At 52.2% G+C, this 15,607-nt stretch overlaps 1 protein-coding gene across 2 annotated transcripts in view; it reads right to left on the bottom strand.

Moving 5' to 3' along the window:
• The window catches only part of MS4A15 (membrane spanning 4-domains A15), a 175,328-nt gene that overhangs the window by 11,946 nt on the left and 147,775 nt on the right, over positions 1–15,607 (bottom strand). For both annotated transcript variants that reach the window (XR_015307570.1, XM_086953341.1), the window contains exons 5-6: positions 6,110–6,220; positions 191–319 (exon numbers count right to left, since the gene is read on the bottom strand). Coding sequence is in view for 1 of the 2 variants with exons in the window: in XM_086953341.1 (XP_086809467.1) it covers positions 191–319; positions 6,110–6,220 (240 nt within the window). In the remaining variant the exon portion in view is untranslated. The remainder of the gene's footprint in view (positions 1–190; positions 320–6,109; positions 6,221–15,607) is intronic.

Here is a 15,607-nt window from a genome sequence, read left to right as displayed (position 1 = left end):
TCTCTGTGCACTCAAATTCGAACAAGCCCATAAGACACTTAGTCCCTATCACATTCATCCAAACATTCATTTACTCAACCACTTACGCACTATCCATCTATCAGGCATCTGCCCACCTAACCTTCCTTACACAACCCATCCCATTTCACTGCTCAGATTGTAAACACCCATGTCGCGCCTCATCACTCACCTGCGGTGTGGGTGGTGAAGGGGCCGGCATCTTGATGAACTTGTATGCAAAGAAAGCGGTGACACTTGCAAAGTAGATTTGAAGAAAGGAGCAAAACAACATGGATGCCAAAATCCCCAACAGGTCACTCTGCAGAGAGAGATGGGAAATCATGAGGGGTGAGGTGAAGGCCAATGGTGGACATATCAGGGACTTCGCATCACATGTTTAGTGACGAGTTAAAAAGACCCCGTAGGTGTGACTGCCTTTGATGCTAGAGAAGATGTAATGGCTTAAAAGTATTATGTATTAGAGCCAGTATTCAGAAAGGTAAGTTACTCCTAGTAACTTTACTACCATAGCAGTAACTTACCTTTGTGAATTCCAAAAGTTGTTAAATTAGACTTTTGTTCTAAATTACATGTATGGTCTAACTTTACCTTTGTGAATCAGGACCCCAGTGAAGAGTGAAGGACCCCAAAGGCATACCATGGTGACTACCGTTCTCTCGACTCAAAATCCATGACTTTGTATAGAATGGAAGACCCCACTGGGTTGCGCCAGTTCTGAAGGCTTCATGTCAATGACTGACTTCAATACATCATGTCTTAGTAAAAAGGGCAGAAATTCACAGGCGTTTCTGCCTACTGCCAGTTTTAAAATGCTGATCATGCACTCTTAAATCCTTCTATTGATGTGTAACATTACTGGTCTGGATTCTACTGGTAGGTTTGGGAAAGCCCATCCAGTCCGGACTATAGGGGTATTGTGAAGCTAATCTTTGGCCCTGCTCACCCAACAATGATCAGATATTTACTCCTGCCAGTGGTAAGAGTAAATCCATTTCAAAATATGGAGTTGAGAGTCTGGCCAAATCCTTCCTCTGTTCTAGTTGAGACATTTAAAGGAAGTTAAAGGTAAAGTGATATGCTGACCTCAGGGCTCCATTTAATTCTGAGCAATCTGCAGTGGCTTCCATGAGAAGATCAGATAACATTTGAAATCATCTATCTGATAGAGACTACTAGCTGCAGATTCCTTAACGTAGAATTAGCCCTAGACATGAGACTCTATCCGGAAAACTTTTGCAACAGCATCCCTTGCCTTGCGCAGGTCCTTCCGCGGAGTCGCCGGCGGCTTCGACCTCGGCGAGTTCGAATTCAGGTTGTGAGGGTGTGGTGTCGTCGGGGTGCGGCCCTGGGGTGTTCCCCTCTTTGACCCAGGGCGTCCCTGCCTCACACCATATCCCAGCGTGTGAGGTAGAGCCAGTGCCTTTTCGGCACCGTTCCTTAGCCGACCCGGCTCCGACCCGCCCCATTCTCCTAGGGAGCACGTGGTGGTGGAGGTCAACTCAGCACCCATCAAGGACACAGCAGTGCCTGTGGCAGAGTCCACAGCGCTGTCCCGCCATTGGGTCGTTGATTCGTCTCCGGATGTCCCTTCTGCTCCGGAGGTCTGTCGTCTCCTCTTCACCGGAGAGTAGGCGCTGAGTCGTTGCTTTTTCCCCGGTGTCTTCTATGGAGGGCTCTTCGCCGTCTCCTCGGCTTCCACCCTCGGACCCTCTCTTCCGCATCTCGCGGTTGGTTGCCCCGCTGACTTCTCTGCCTTCTCCAGAGACCCCTCAGGTCCCCCACTCGTCCATGGATCGCCCATCCTACAGGGGCTAGCCGTTCCTTCCTCCAGCTGGACTCGGGATGGGCGGCTGAGTTTGCAGCCTTCGCCTACGAAGGAATTGCTCTCTCTCCCACATAGTCCTACAAAGGTGAGTGTTACCTTTGTCCCAGCCATTTCCACGGCCTCTGGCATTTTACAGATGGGCAACCATGTCACTCCATTTCCTACGGACCATTTGTTGGAAGTCCTCTACCAGGGCACTGGTGAAGGGGAACTGCTTCTTCCTTTTGAGGCTTTGCTCCACAACTCTCTTCTGGGGAACTGGGGGTACCCATCCACGGGAGATCTGGTGCCTCAGCCACTCCTCCACCACCACCGTCCTGCTCCGCATGATCCAGTCCGCCTTCCCTTCCACCCCTCGACCCAAGGCTCTCTTCTGCAGACTGCCTTTCCTTCTTTGTCTTCGGTGTTACTCCCTCCGTCACGGGAGGCCCGGTGGTTGGACTCCTGAGGGCGTAACATCTTCGCTTCTACTAGTGCTGCTTTGTGAGCGCTCAACACAATTTGTGTGCTAGGCAGGGCTACCTCCAGCCTATGGGATTCAGTGGAGTCCCTCCTGTCTCGCTCCTCCCAGGAAGCTGTCTCCACAGACTTGTGGCACCATGTGCTAGATGGTCGGGAGTTAGCTGCGTTTATTCTTCGTTCGGCCTTGGATGTTTCTGATTCTCTTGGTCGCACTATGGCGAGTTCTGTGGCCCTCCGCCGCCATGCTTGGTTGCGGGATGGTGTTGTTCCAGAGAATATTAGGGAGCGTCTTGTTGACCTGCCTTTTGATGGGGTTCTTTTATTTAACACCCACACGGATTCCACCATTCAAAAACTCCCTGCGGGGCTCCGTCCTCCTCCTCTTCCTCCGTAGGCTTTGACTTGTTGGTACACAGGTGCCTTTTGGGGAGAGCCTTATCCCACTTTTCTGTTTCGACCTACTGTTTCGGTTGGGCCGCCTGCGTGTTCTATGTGGATACCTTCAGGGTCCTTCAGTTGACCCTTCTGCTGTTGGCTGCTGGTACAGCCCTTTTGATTTAGTGGTGTGTTTTTTGGCTGTTGGTAAAGCCATATGGGTCCTCAGATTGGGCCATTTATGTAATTTTGGCTGATTGGTAAGCTATCTGTGGTGCTTCCACAGGTTCCATTTGTTTCTTGACCTCTGCTGCTGGATTTTTTCCCTAAGAGGTGTTCCCATGTTTTGTTTTGGGATGTGTCATACCCTAGGTGGGGTACTTGTAGCTACCTCTGGGCTGATGCCTGTTCAGCTGCCCCCTTTGCGATGTGTGTGTTCCCTACGGTGGGCTCTGCCTCCATCTTCCACCTCTTCTCCTTGGATTTGGGTGGTTCCTTCTTATTTTGGTACTCTTTGGCACTGGCTGTCCCTCTGGGGGTTTTCTGGGGGAAGCCCTTGTACCTCCAGTAGGGTGCAGCATCCTGGCCTTACTTTCCCTTGTTCTTGCTTACTTCTGCTTGGGTGGGGCTGAGCCATCCCTCCTGTCCCCCTGACACATCCCCTGTTGGGCCTCCGCTTGTAGAGTTGCCCCTTGGACCGACGCTCTGCTCCTTCTCTTTCACTGTCACAGTGCTTGGCATTGTCCCTAATGGTGCTGTTCCTCACCATTCGCTTCTTTCTTTTCTGTTTCACTGCTTTTTCGCACACTGTTCCCATACTCTCACAGTTTTGTTTGTGATGGCTCTGCGTTGTGGCGCGGAAAAGTTCTCCGAAGAAAACTGAGGTTGGCGCGCCGGGGTGAGGTTTATGTGACCCTCCTGATGTCACGTACGCGGACAACGTCAGGGCGGAGTCGTGTGGTGGGCCCTCCCTCCCCCGGTGCACAGGGATGCTGTGGCAAAAGTTTTCCGGATCCAGTCTCACGCCTGGAGATAATTCTACGTTAAGGAATCTGTGGCTAGAATCGTCTCTACCAGATACATCGTTACCGAAGGTAAGTAACTTGTACATCTCACCTTGAAAAAACACCTATGTAGTCCAGGCTACCTAGCAGGTCTGCTAGTAATTGCAGAATGTACAAGAGATTTTAGGAGCAAAACCACTACATCAGGAACTTCCAAAAACACAAAAGCGCCAATCTATAAAGCAGTCATTCACCGGGGCAGCTGGGATCGCTGGAGCTCCCAAACAATCCACTTGAGACCTACCCCAGATATCTTGTCATTTAGAAAGGAGATAAAGACTTGCCTTCTCAAGATGTTTGTAGGAGGAGGAAATTGTGCAAAGGTCACTCGTGCATTGAAGTCCGTCTACGAAAGATTCAGAATAGAGACCGCCCTGGCCATCATAGGTCATTGTAGTGTTATTGACCTAGGAGCGCTCCTCACCCGCAAGCGTTCTGCTCTAGAATGTGAGTACATCTGAGATGATGTGCTTTGTATGGAGGAGACTCTTAGGTTGGGCTACCCAGTCATTAGTAAAGGAGCTTGTAACCTCAGCGGTTTGGGTGTCATCACTACAGTCATGTTGTGGGCTCCAACCCTCCTGACCTCAGCCGGTTCATCGCGGGTCTCCTTCCCTGTTTTCCATCTGTGTACGTTTTGGCTCCTTGCCTTCTTCCAGCTGTTTTTACCCACGTTTCCTTCTCATACCACCCTAGACATTCTAACCCTTCCTTGCATGTTACTTCATCTGTACACTAATGTACATATATGTCTTTTAATGTTCTGTGTATAGAACTCCAATATTGCCTGATGAAAAGGCACTAAACAAAATAAATACATGCAATCAGTGGGAAATGGAGGTAACTACTACGTGGTGGGTTGATAGCTGGTCTGACTGGTAACCTTCCCTCTTTGGTTAAGGCTCTCGCACAGATGCAGAAAAGGCCTTCATGTCATCATGTACTAACCACATGCTAACCACTTCATCTTTCTGTGCAGCGGAAGTGACGTGACCCTGTAGTGCAGACCTCACAGATATTACCAGGAAGGGCTTGTGGGGAGACTCTACATCCAGACATAGACTTCAAGCCCTGTACAACTTCACGATGACCAGCAGCTCTCAACCAGCCAGGTCAATCATCCAGAGAAAGGCTACAAGGCCTGTACAACTTCACTACGACCATCAGCACTCAAACAGCCAGGTCAACCATCCAGCGGAATGCTACACGGCCTGTACAACTTCACTACAACCATCAGCACTCTACCAGCCAGGCCAACCATCCAGAGGAAGGCTACAAGGCCTGTACAACTCACTACGACCATCAGCACTCCAACAGCCAGGTCAACCATCCAGCGGAATGCTACACGGCCTGTACAACTTCATTATGACCAGCATTCCTCAACCAGCCAGGGAAAGGCTACACAGCCTGTACAGCTTCACTATGACCAGCAGCCTTCAACCAGCCAGCCATCCAGAGGTAGACTACAAGGTCTGTATAACTTCACTATGACCAGCAGCACTCAACCAGCCAGGTCAACCATCCAAAGGAACGCTACTAGGCCTGTACAACTTTACCCTGAACAGCAGCCCTCAACCAGACAGGTCAACCATCCAAAGTAAGGCTACATGGCCTGTACAACTTCACTAGGACCAGCAGCACTCAGCCATGTCCGCCATCCAGAGTTAGACTACAAAGCTACAAAGCTGCACAACTTCACTATGACCAGCAGCCCTCAACCATCCAGATGTAGACTACAAGGCCTGTACGACTTCACTGTGACCAAAAGCACTCAACCATCCAGAGGAAGGCTACAAGGCCTGAACAAATTCACAATGACCAGCAGCCATCAACCATCCAAAGGAAGGCTACTAGGCCTGTACAACTTTACCTTGAACAGCAGCCCTCAACCAGCCAGGTCAACCATCCAAAGTAAGGCTACACGGCCTGTACAACTTCATTAGGATCAGCAGCCCTCAACCAGCCAGGTTAACCATCCAGAGGTAGACTACTAGGCCTGTACAACTTTACCTTGAACAGCAGCCCTCAACCAGCCAGGTCAACCATCCAAAGTAAGGCTACACGGCCTGTACAACTTCACTTGGATCAGCAGCCCTCAACCAGCCAGGTCATACCCCGGTAGGCAGACTGTAGTAGAACACAATCCTTGTGGGAAAAACACAATTGATTGTGGACAATTTCTAGGGATTCTCATGACAAGCAGCCCCAGAGCTGGAGGATGCACTAGGTCAGCCGGAAGTGCTGAAAGTAGGAGCAGGGCTGCATATGGTTTGTGCACTGCGGCCTTCTGTTACTACTAGTATCTTGTACTTACATGTGATGACCCTAACCCCTCAACACAGGCAATACAGAAGAAACTTACCTTGTAACTGCTACTGCGTTGAATGCTTGAGAGAATGTCCAGAAACAAGAGTATTGTCGCAGTGGCGGCAGTGAAGAAGCTGAAAATATTCATCACCAAAGTGGCCTTCATCTGGAGAAGAAGAACCAGTGTTACTCGTGTAAGTCATGGGAGACAGGTCTGTTGGGGGTTACAGCTGTAATGAGAAGTGATTCAGTTTCTTCAGATAGATGCAGAGTTGCAATGGAAAGCAGTAGTTGATCTAGAGTGGATGGTAGAAATGTAATGTGATTTTACAGAGGAGTAGGATTTGTTTCAGAGGCGGGTTTAGAGCTTTGTAGATGGTAGGTAAAGTCTTGTTAAGCCCTGCATTTGGTTTAATGGGAGGCAGGTAGTAATGTAGTTCTTTTTAGCCGGAGGCTGCGGACAACCATAAAGTTGTGGACTTCGCTCAAGAGGCGAGTGGAACTGTAGTGGGAAATAAGATAAAGTAATGCATTGTCTTGATCAAGGGGTGGTAGGAATGAGCAGTTATGCAATGTTTCCCAGGTGGGCAAGAGTTGGAATAAGAAGAGATGAGCTGGGATAAAGTTGTAATGGGAAGGATGCAGTGACTCTCGACTAATAGTAGAGTTAGAAAAGGAAGTGATGCAGTGCCTCTTGGCTGAAGGGACAGTTGACATAGGAATCAATACAGTGTTTCTCAACTGGAGGTAGAGTTGGAATGGGAAGTGATGCAGTGCCTTCAGCTGGAGGTAGAATTGGAATGGGAAGTGATGCAGTGCCTTCAGCTGGAGGTAGAGTTGGAATGGGAAGTGATGCAGTGCCTTCAGCTGGAGGTAGAATTGGAATGGGAAGTGATGCAGTGCCTTCAGCTGGAGGTAGAGTTGGAATGGGAAGTGATGCAGTGCCTTCAGCTGGAGGTAGAGTTGGAATGGGAAGTGATGCAGTGCCTTCAGCTGGAGGTAGAGTTGGAATGGGAAGTGATGCATTGCCTTCAGCTGGAGGTGGAGTTGGAATGGGAAGTGATGCAGTGCCTTCAGCTGGAGGTGGAGTTGGAATGGGATGTGATGCAGTGCCTTCAGCTGGAGGTGGAGTTGGAATGGGAAGTGATGCAGTGCCTTCAGCTGGAGGTAGAGTTGGATTGGGAAGTGATGCAGTGCCTTCAGCTGGAGGTAGGGTTGGAATGGGAAGTGATGCAGTGCCTTCAGCTGGAGGTAGAGATGGAATGGGAAGTGATGCAGTGCCTTCAGCTGGAGGTAGAGATGGAATGGGAAGTGCTGCAGTGCCTCTTGGCTGAAGGGACAGTTGACATAGGAATCAATACAGTGCCTCTCAGCTGGGAGTACAGTTGGAATGGGAGGTAATGCAGTGTTTCTCCACTGGGGTAGAGTTGGAATGGAAGTTATCGAGTGGTTCTCGGCTGGAGGTGGAGTTGGAATGGGAAGTGATACAGTGCCTTCTGCTGGAGGTAGAGTTGGAATGGGAAGTGATGCAGTGCCTTCAGCTGGAGGTAGAGTTGGAATGGGAAGTGATGCTCTCAGCGGCCGGGGGCGCCATCTTGGGCTGGGTTGCTCAGGCGAGGCGAGTGACATCATCGCCACACCCACCGAGTCCCGCCCCTACATAGGAGTGTCTATTCCATCTCTCGGCACTTGCAGGCTGTTGACCCTGTGGCAGGGGGTCCACGCCTGTTGCTGAGGAAGCAGCAGAACTTACTCACTTGGAAGACATTGACTTTTGCTATTTTAACCGGCGCTCTGCCGAATTAAGCGCAGAGGCGCGCTTTTTACCTACGAACTTTTCATCTTGTCCTAAACTCCTTTCCGGATCCTGAGCACTACGGGACGCTCACCTGCTCACTCCTCCTGAGAGCACCGGCGGCCGGCTGGGTGCTGATCGCTTCGGCGGGCTCTCAGCGGCCGGGGGCGCCATCTTGGGCTGGGTTGCTCAGGCGAGGCGAGTGACTTCTGTAGTAGGGGATCTCTGTGTATAGTCATAATCTAGTGAATAGTCCCGCCCATGTGCGTGGACCCCGGAGCAATCAAAAATAATCTCTAAAGTGTCGAAAAAATGCAGAACTGCATAGACACTTAAGAGAGAATTTAAAGACATATAATGCAGCCCAAAAAAGGCTACACTGTCCAGTACTTCAGCTAGAAATTCCACCAAAAATCCACAAAAACAGCTAAGTCTGTCCAGATTTCCATTGTCTTCAGTACAAACCCATCTGGAATATAGAGAGCAAGACCTGGACAGACAAGCCCCATAGGCTGCCATTATGTGTCTCAGAATAGGGTACTGTGCCTTTAAGAGAACTTTCCAGAACTTCACAGTATCCCAGAATGCCCTGCAGGTCTCTCATACTTTCAGTTCTTTTTTCCGGCTCCTGCAAGCAGGACCCTGGAGCATTGAGCTCTCCCTTTTCAAGGGTTTTTTGTTGGTGTTTTTTGCACTAAACTCGATTTTGTGTACTTTTTAAGTACTTTGAAGCTTTCTTCTTGGTTTCTTGCACCCTATGGTCGTCCATAATGCCTGCATTATTCGACAAATGCCCGGAGTGCTCCAGGTAGAAGGCCAAGTCAGACCCCCATGAGGTCTGTATCCTCTGCCTTCCCTCTTCCCACATCCCTGAGGAGTGTGAGATCTGCCACGGTTTCACTGGCAGGACCCTGAAGGACAGACTGAAGATCAGGCTTCAGGGACTAGAAGAAAGAAGACAGAAGACGCAAGGTGGGTCTGGAGGGGCTTCATCTGCCCATGCTGAGGCCCCTGGTGGGCTCCCCGGGGGCAGGAAGCCCAGCACACGTCCCCATTCTCCGTCTGGGTCGGTGGCACCCACCAAGACGTCGAGGGGGAAGTCCAAGGCCGGCTCCCCGTCTCCCCAGGGCTCTGGGTCGAGGAAACGTCGCCCGTCAACGTCGAGGGACCTGCATAGCCCGCCGTCGAACACAGAGACATTGTCGTCGTCGCTGTCTTCGGCGTCGACGGCGAGCTCTCGGCGTCGACAGGCCCGGCGTCGCCGCTCGCCGCCGAGGCGATACCGTCGATCGCCGTCAAGACGCAAGGCTTCATCGTCGTCGAGGGGATCCTCGCCGTCGAGCCCGCCGTCGACGCAGAAGCATTCGCCGGTGAGACGGAAGCGTTTGCCGTCGAGGCGAAGGAGGTCGCCGTCGAGGTCGACGTCGAGACACTCCAAGGCGACGTCGAGGCGGTCGTCGTCGAGGTGCAAGAGATCGCCGTCAAGACGCAGAGGATCGTCGTCAAGATGGTCCGGGTCGACGTCGAGACATGGCAGCCGTTCAACACCGAAGAGGAGGAGACGGTCGACGCCGAAGGGACGCTCTACGTCGGGGGGCCGACGGTCGACGCCTGAACACCGGTCAGCGGCGTCGAGGGATCGTACTACGCGGCCTAGGGCTGTGGGGGGCTCCCCTCAGCCCGGGAAGGATGGTGGTTCACCGGGATCGGTGTACTCGGAGGTTTATACTCCAAAGAAGTCTGTTCCACCTCCTCCTCCGTTACCTAGAGGCCCGCGTCCGAGAACTCCTACCCCTCCTCCGTTGCCTCCTCTGCCTGAAAAGCCTCCACCGGTTCCGCCGAGGTCGGTCTCGTTGCCCAGGCTCCCGACCCCTCCCAAGAAGACTCCTAAATCTAAGGAACCACGTAAGCCCAAGTCGGCCACCCCGGAGAAGCCAGTGGACCGGCCGAGGCCCAAGAGATCGAAGTCTCGCTCCAGACGGAGAGAACGATCGAGGAGCAGGCACAGGTCCTCCACCCGTTCCAGACGGCACCATAGGAGACATAGATCCAGGACCTATACGTCTCCTAGGACCCGCTCCTATTCCCCTACTTTGTCCGATTCCCCGGAGACTAGGGTGTCTCCTATCGATGACATCGGTACATTCCAGGAGGTTCTCCTGAGGGGGGCTGCGAAGTTGGGTATCACGGTGACGGCTCCTACACCTACGACGTCCGTGATATTCGAGACTTTTCACAAGAAGCACCTGTCTCGCCCTCTGTTGCCCTTGGTTCCGGGACTGGTTGAACCGGCACGAGAACTGTTTCTTACACCGGCGGTGGTGAAGGCTGCCCCGCCCAGACTTTTGAAAAAATACAGGGCACCGGACTCGGACCCTGCCTTCCTGAGGATGGACCCAGTCCCCGACTCATTGATAGTGACGGCGGCCAGAAAGCAACATTCTACCTCCCCGTCCTCCACCGTGCCTCCGGACAAGGAGATCCGCTGGATTGATTCGGCGGGAAGGAAGGCGTGTGGGACTTCTTCCACCACAATGAAGGCTTCCAGCAACTCGGCATTACTGGGACGATATGACCGTGCGCTTTGGGATTCCATGGAGCAGTTCGCGGACCTTGTGCCGCGTGACAGGAGGGAGGACTTCATGGAAATCGTCAAGGAGGGGATGCTGGTCTCGAACCAGGCCATCAGTGCCGCGGCGGATATATCCTTGTTAGCTGCACATGGCTACTGCCACGGTATCAACCAGCGCCGCCATGCTTGGCTCAGGCTTACGTCTCTCAAGCCTGAGGCGCAGCAGCGAGTGGCCAACCTGCCGTTTTCCTGGGACACGCTCTTCGGTAAGCACGCAGATGACGAGATGGCCCGGATGAAGGCCGAGGCTGAGACCCTGACGGCGGTGGGCTTGGAGAAGCCCAAAGACAAGAAACCCTACCGCCAGTTCCAACGGCGGTTCGGCTCACAGGGGAAAGGAAGAGGACAGTCTTCGGGACAACAGCAGCAGCAGCAACAACAGCAGCAGTTCCGAAGACCTTTCCAAAAAACGTCAGAGGGGTAGAGGTGGACAGCAGTCCTCTACCGTGACCAAGTGCCCGTCCGGGTCTCGACCCTGAGCGGTTACTTCCCCGTCATCCGTTACCCGCTCCGGTGGGGGGAAGCGTTCAATTTTTTCTGGCAGAGTGGAGAAAAATTACTCAGGACAAGTGGGTGCTGAATATTGTTTGCAATGGATACAGTCTTCGATTCATCAGCCCTCCTCCAGCGATCCCTCCGGTCAACTCGCAGTATCAACTGCGCGAGCTCCAGGCGGAGGCCGATATCCTGTTGAGGAAAAGGGCGATAGAAGACGTACCTCTGTCTCAAAGAGGAAGAGGTCTGTACTCCCGGTTCTTTCTGGTTCGCAAGAAGGACAAGAACGAGTTCAGGCCCATTCTGGACTTGCGACAGGCAAACAAGTGGATTCGCAGAGAAAAGTTTCGCATGCTGTCGTTGCATCAGATTTATCCTCAGTTGCAACAGGGGGACTGGCTTTGTGCCATAGACCTACAAGATGCGTACTTCCACGTGCCCATCGCACACAAACACAGGAAGTTTCTGCGATTTCAAGTCGGCACCAATCATTACCAATACACGGTGCTGCCTTTCGGACTGAAATCTGCACCCAGGACATTCTCGAAGTGCATGGCAGTGGTAGCGGCACACCTGAGGAAAGACAAGGTGTTTGTCTACCCGTACCTGGACGATTGGTTGATCAAGGCCTCCTCCTTCTCAGAAGCTCAAGCAGACTTCCAGAAGACGTGCGTTCTCTTGAACAAGCTGGGGTTGCACATCAACATGTCCAAGTCTGTCCCGATCCCGGTCCAATGTATTCAATACTTGGGGGCCACCATCAATACGCTGTCAGCAGGCGTGTCTCCTTCAGAGGAGCGACGGAGATTGATCCTTCGGAAGGCTCAGGCTCTTATGACCGCTCCATCTACAACAGTGAGGACGGTGTCTTCTCTACTGGGGTCGATGGCCTCTTGTATCTTCCTCACTCCTCATGCACGTCTACACATGAGGCCTCTGCAGGAGTGCTTGGAGGATCAATGGGACCAGAGGAAAGGATCTTGGGACGACAAGATACGACTGTCTCTGCATGCTCTTCAGTCTCTGAAATGGTGGTGTTCAGCGGAAAATCTCCTCAGAGGGGTTCCCTTCCACAAGGACATTCCTACTCAGACGATCGTGACGGATGCTTCTCTCCAGGGCTGGGGAGTGCATTCGGGAGACTTACAGATCCAAGGCACTTGGTCTCCGACGGAGTCCACGTATCACATCAATTTCCTGGAACTCAGAGCTGTTCACTTGGCGCTGAAGGCCTTTCATCCGTCCTTCCGGACCAACTCTCTGCTTGTACAGACGGACAATACGACCACGATGTATTACCTCAACAAGCAGGGGGGGTCGAGATCGCGCACCCTGTCTCGGGAGGCGCAGACGATCTGGCACTGGCTTCTGGCAAGAGGATTGACGATAACGGCTACCCATCTGCCGGGTGTGCAGAATATCCAGGCGGACGCACTGAGCAGACTGATTCAGGAAAACCACGAGTGGGTCATAAACGACGACGTACTAGGAGAAGTCTTCGCAAGGTGGGGGACTCCAGACGTAGATCTGTTTGCCACCGCCGAAAACAGCAAATGCTGAGACTTCGCATCCAGGTACTACCAGCAAGGGACGCTGGGGAATGCACTCTGGATCAACTGGTCGAACAGCTTTGTTTACGCTTTTCCGCCCATTCCCTGATTCCGGCGGTGCTCATCAGGCTGTCCAGGTCCAGGGCACGAATGATCCTGATTGCCCCGGAATGGCCCAGACAGTGGTGGTTCACGGATCTCCTACACCGGTCCCTCCTTCCACACATACGGTTGCCGTGCAGGCCGGACCTTCTCACGAAGTTCGTGGGGCTGATGGTGCACCCCAACCTCTCATCCTTGAGTTTGGCGGCATGGCTCCTGAGGTAGTGCAATATGGCCATTTGAATCTACCTGAAGATTGCATGGACATACTGAAGAAGTCTAAGAGGCCCTCCACTCGGACGTCCTACGCTTACAAGTGGAAGAGGTTTTGTTTCTGGTGTGTGTCCAGGAACTATGATCCTACGACGTGCAAGGAAGACGTCATCCTTCCCTACCTTCTACATTTGGCGCGATCTGGCCTTAATGTTCACTCTATTAGGGTTCATCTCGCTGCATTGACTGCCTACAGGAAAAGCCCTTCACAGACTTCCTTCTTTCAGATCCCTGTGATCAAAGTTTTTTTGGAAGGCTTGAAGAATGTGTTCCCTCCTGTCAGGCTCCCTTCGCCTTCATGGGAATTGAATGCGCTGCTGTCCAGTTTGATGAAGGAGCCTTTTGAATCCATTCATAAGGCTTCGTTGCAGCACCTGTCCTGGAAGGCGGCGTTCCTCGTGGCCATTACATCGGCCCGCAGGGTGAGTGAAATTCAGGCGTTGTGTTGTTATGAACCTTATACTGTATTTCATGCTGCTAAGGTTGTTATGCGTACTCACCCTAAATTTCTTCCCAAGGTTATTTCTGACTTTCATGTCAACCAAACCATAACTTTGCCTACGTTTTTTCAGAACCCTTCATCTCCAGCGGAAAGGTCCTTACATTCCCTGGATGTGCGGAGGGTGTTGAAATTTTATCTAGGTCAGACCAATTGTTTATCAATTACGGATCAGTCAGGACGGGTCTTGCGACCTCTAAGCAGTCCATTTCTAGGTGGATTGTGTCCTGCATACAACTATGTTACCAGAAAGCTAATAAGACCTTAGGGGGTTAGCCTAAGGCTCATTCCACCAGGGGCAAAGCTGCCACGACAGCATTGCTCCGTAATGTGCCGATTGCAGAAATTTGCAAGGCCGCCACTTGGCAGTCGGTTCATACCTTTGCTAAGCATTACTGTCTGGACGCTGATGCCAGAGCAGATGCTCAGGTTGGACAGGCTTCGCTGCGGAATTTGTTCGCACAATAGTGGTGTTGGTTTCTTTTCTCCACCGCCGCTTTGGTGTGGGGATGGGCTTGCCATTCTATTCACGAGAGTATGACTATACACAGAGATCCCCTACTACAGAAGGAGTAGTTTCTTTTCTGTAACTCCAGTTCTGTAGTCGGGGTATCTCTGTTATAGTCATAAGCGCCCGCCCTCCTCCCCGGTGGAGAGTGAGAGAGATATTCATGTGAGAAATGCTACAGGTCTGGCGTGTTACGCCTTCAAAAAGAACTGAAAGTATGAGAGACCTGCAGGGCATTCTGGGATACTGTGAAGTTCTGGAAAGTTCTCTTAAAGGCACAGTATCCTATTCTGAGACACATAATGGCAGCCTATGGGGCTTGTCTGTCCAGGTCTTCCTCTCTATATTCCAGAGGGGTTTGTACAATGGAAATCTGGACAGGCTTTGCTGTTTTTGTGGATTTTTGGTGGAATTTCTAGCTGAAGTACTGGACAGTGTAGCCTTTTTTGGGCTGCATTATATGTCTTTAAATTCTCTCTTAAGTGTCTATGCAGTTCTGCATTTTTTCGACACTTTAGAGATTATTTTTGATTGCTCCGGGGACCACGCACATGGGCGGGACTATTCACTAGATTATGACTATAACAGAGATACCCCTACTACAGAACTGGAGTTACAGAAAAGAATCTACTCCATCATCGCCACACCCACCGAGTCCCGCCCCTACATAGGAGTGTCTATTCCATCTCTCGGCACTTGCAGGCTGGTGACCCTGTGGCAGGGGGTCCACGCCTGTTGCTGAGGAAGCAGCAGAACTTACTCACTTGGAAGACATTGACTTTTGCTATTTTAACCGGCGCTCCGCCGAATTAAGCGCAGAGGCGCGCTGTTTACCTACAAACTTTTCATCTTGTCCTAAACTCCTTTCCGGATCCTGAGCACTACAGGACGCTCACCTGCTCACTCCTCCTGAGAGCACCAGCGGCCGGCTGGGTGCTGATCGCTTCGGCGGGCTCTCAGCGGCCAGGGGCGCCCTCTTGGGCTGGGTTGCTCAGGCGAGGCGAGTGACATCATCGCCACACCCACCGAGTCCCGCCCCTACATAGGAGTGTCTATTCCATCTCTCGGCACTTGCAGGCTGGTGACCCTGTGGCAGGGGGTCCACGCCTGTTGCTGAGGAAGCAGCAGAACTTACTCACTTGGAAGACATTGACTTTTGCTATTTTGCTATTTTAACCGGCGCTCCGCCGAATTAAGCGCAGAGGCGCGCTTTTTACCTATGAACTTTTCATCTTGTCCTAAACTCCTTTCCGGATCCTGAGCACTACAGGACGCTCACCTGCTCACTCCTCCTGAGAGCACTGGCGGCCGGGGGCGCCATCTTGGGCTGGGTTGCTCAGGCTAGGCGAGTGACATCATCGCCACACCCACCGAGTCCCACCCCTACATAAACGGTCCCTCATATGTCAGCACAGCGGACGAGCGCAGCGGGCGCGACGAAGGCGCGCCGGAGTTGCGCCTGAGTTAAGCCCGTATGCGCCCGTCCGCGGCCGACCGGGACCCGCGGCCCATTCCCCCTGGCCAATTTCTCAGGTACTCATCTTTGGAATTACAAACCCTGCGTTCCCACACACCCCTTGCACCTTGCCCTTATTCATTGCCCCCGCACACACTGACACGTATCCAACAGTTAGGTCTTTCCTCCCTCCCTTTTCCGGCGGACGACGCTCAGTCTATCTCGCCATCGAATCCTGAGCGT

Source organism: Lissotriton vulgaris, chromosome 1_2 (genome assembly GCF_964263255.1).
Source record: "Lissotriton vulgaris chromosome 1_2, aLisVul1.2, whole genome shotgun sequence".
Classification (NCBI taxonomy): domain Eukaryota; kingdom Metazoa; phylum Chordata; class Amphibia; order Caudata; family Salamandridae; genus Lissotriton; species Lissotriton vulgaris.
This window is presented reverse-complemented; position numbering and strand designations above follow the sequence as displayed.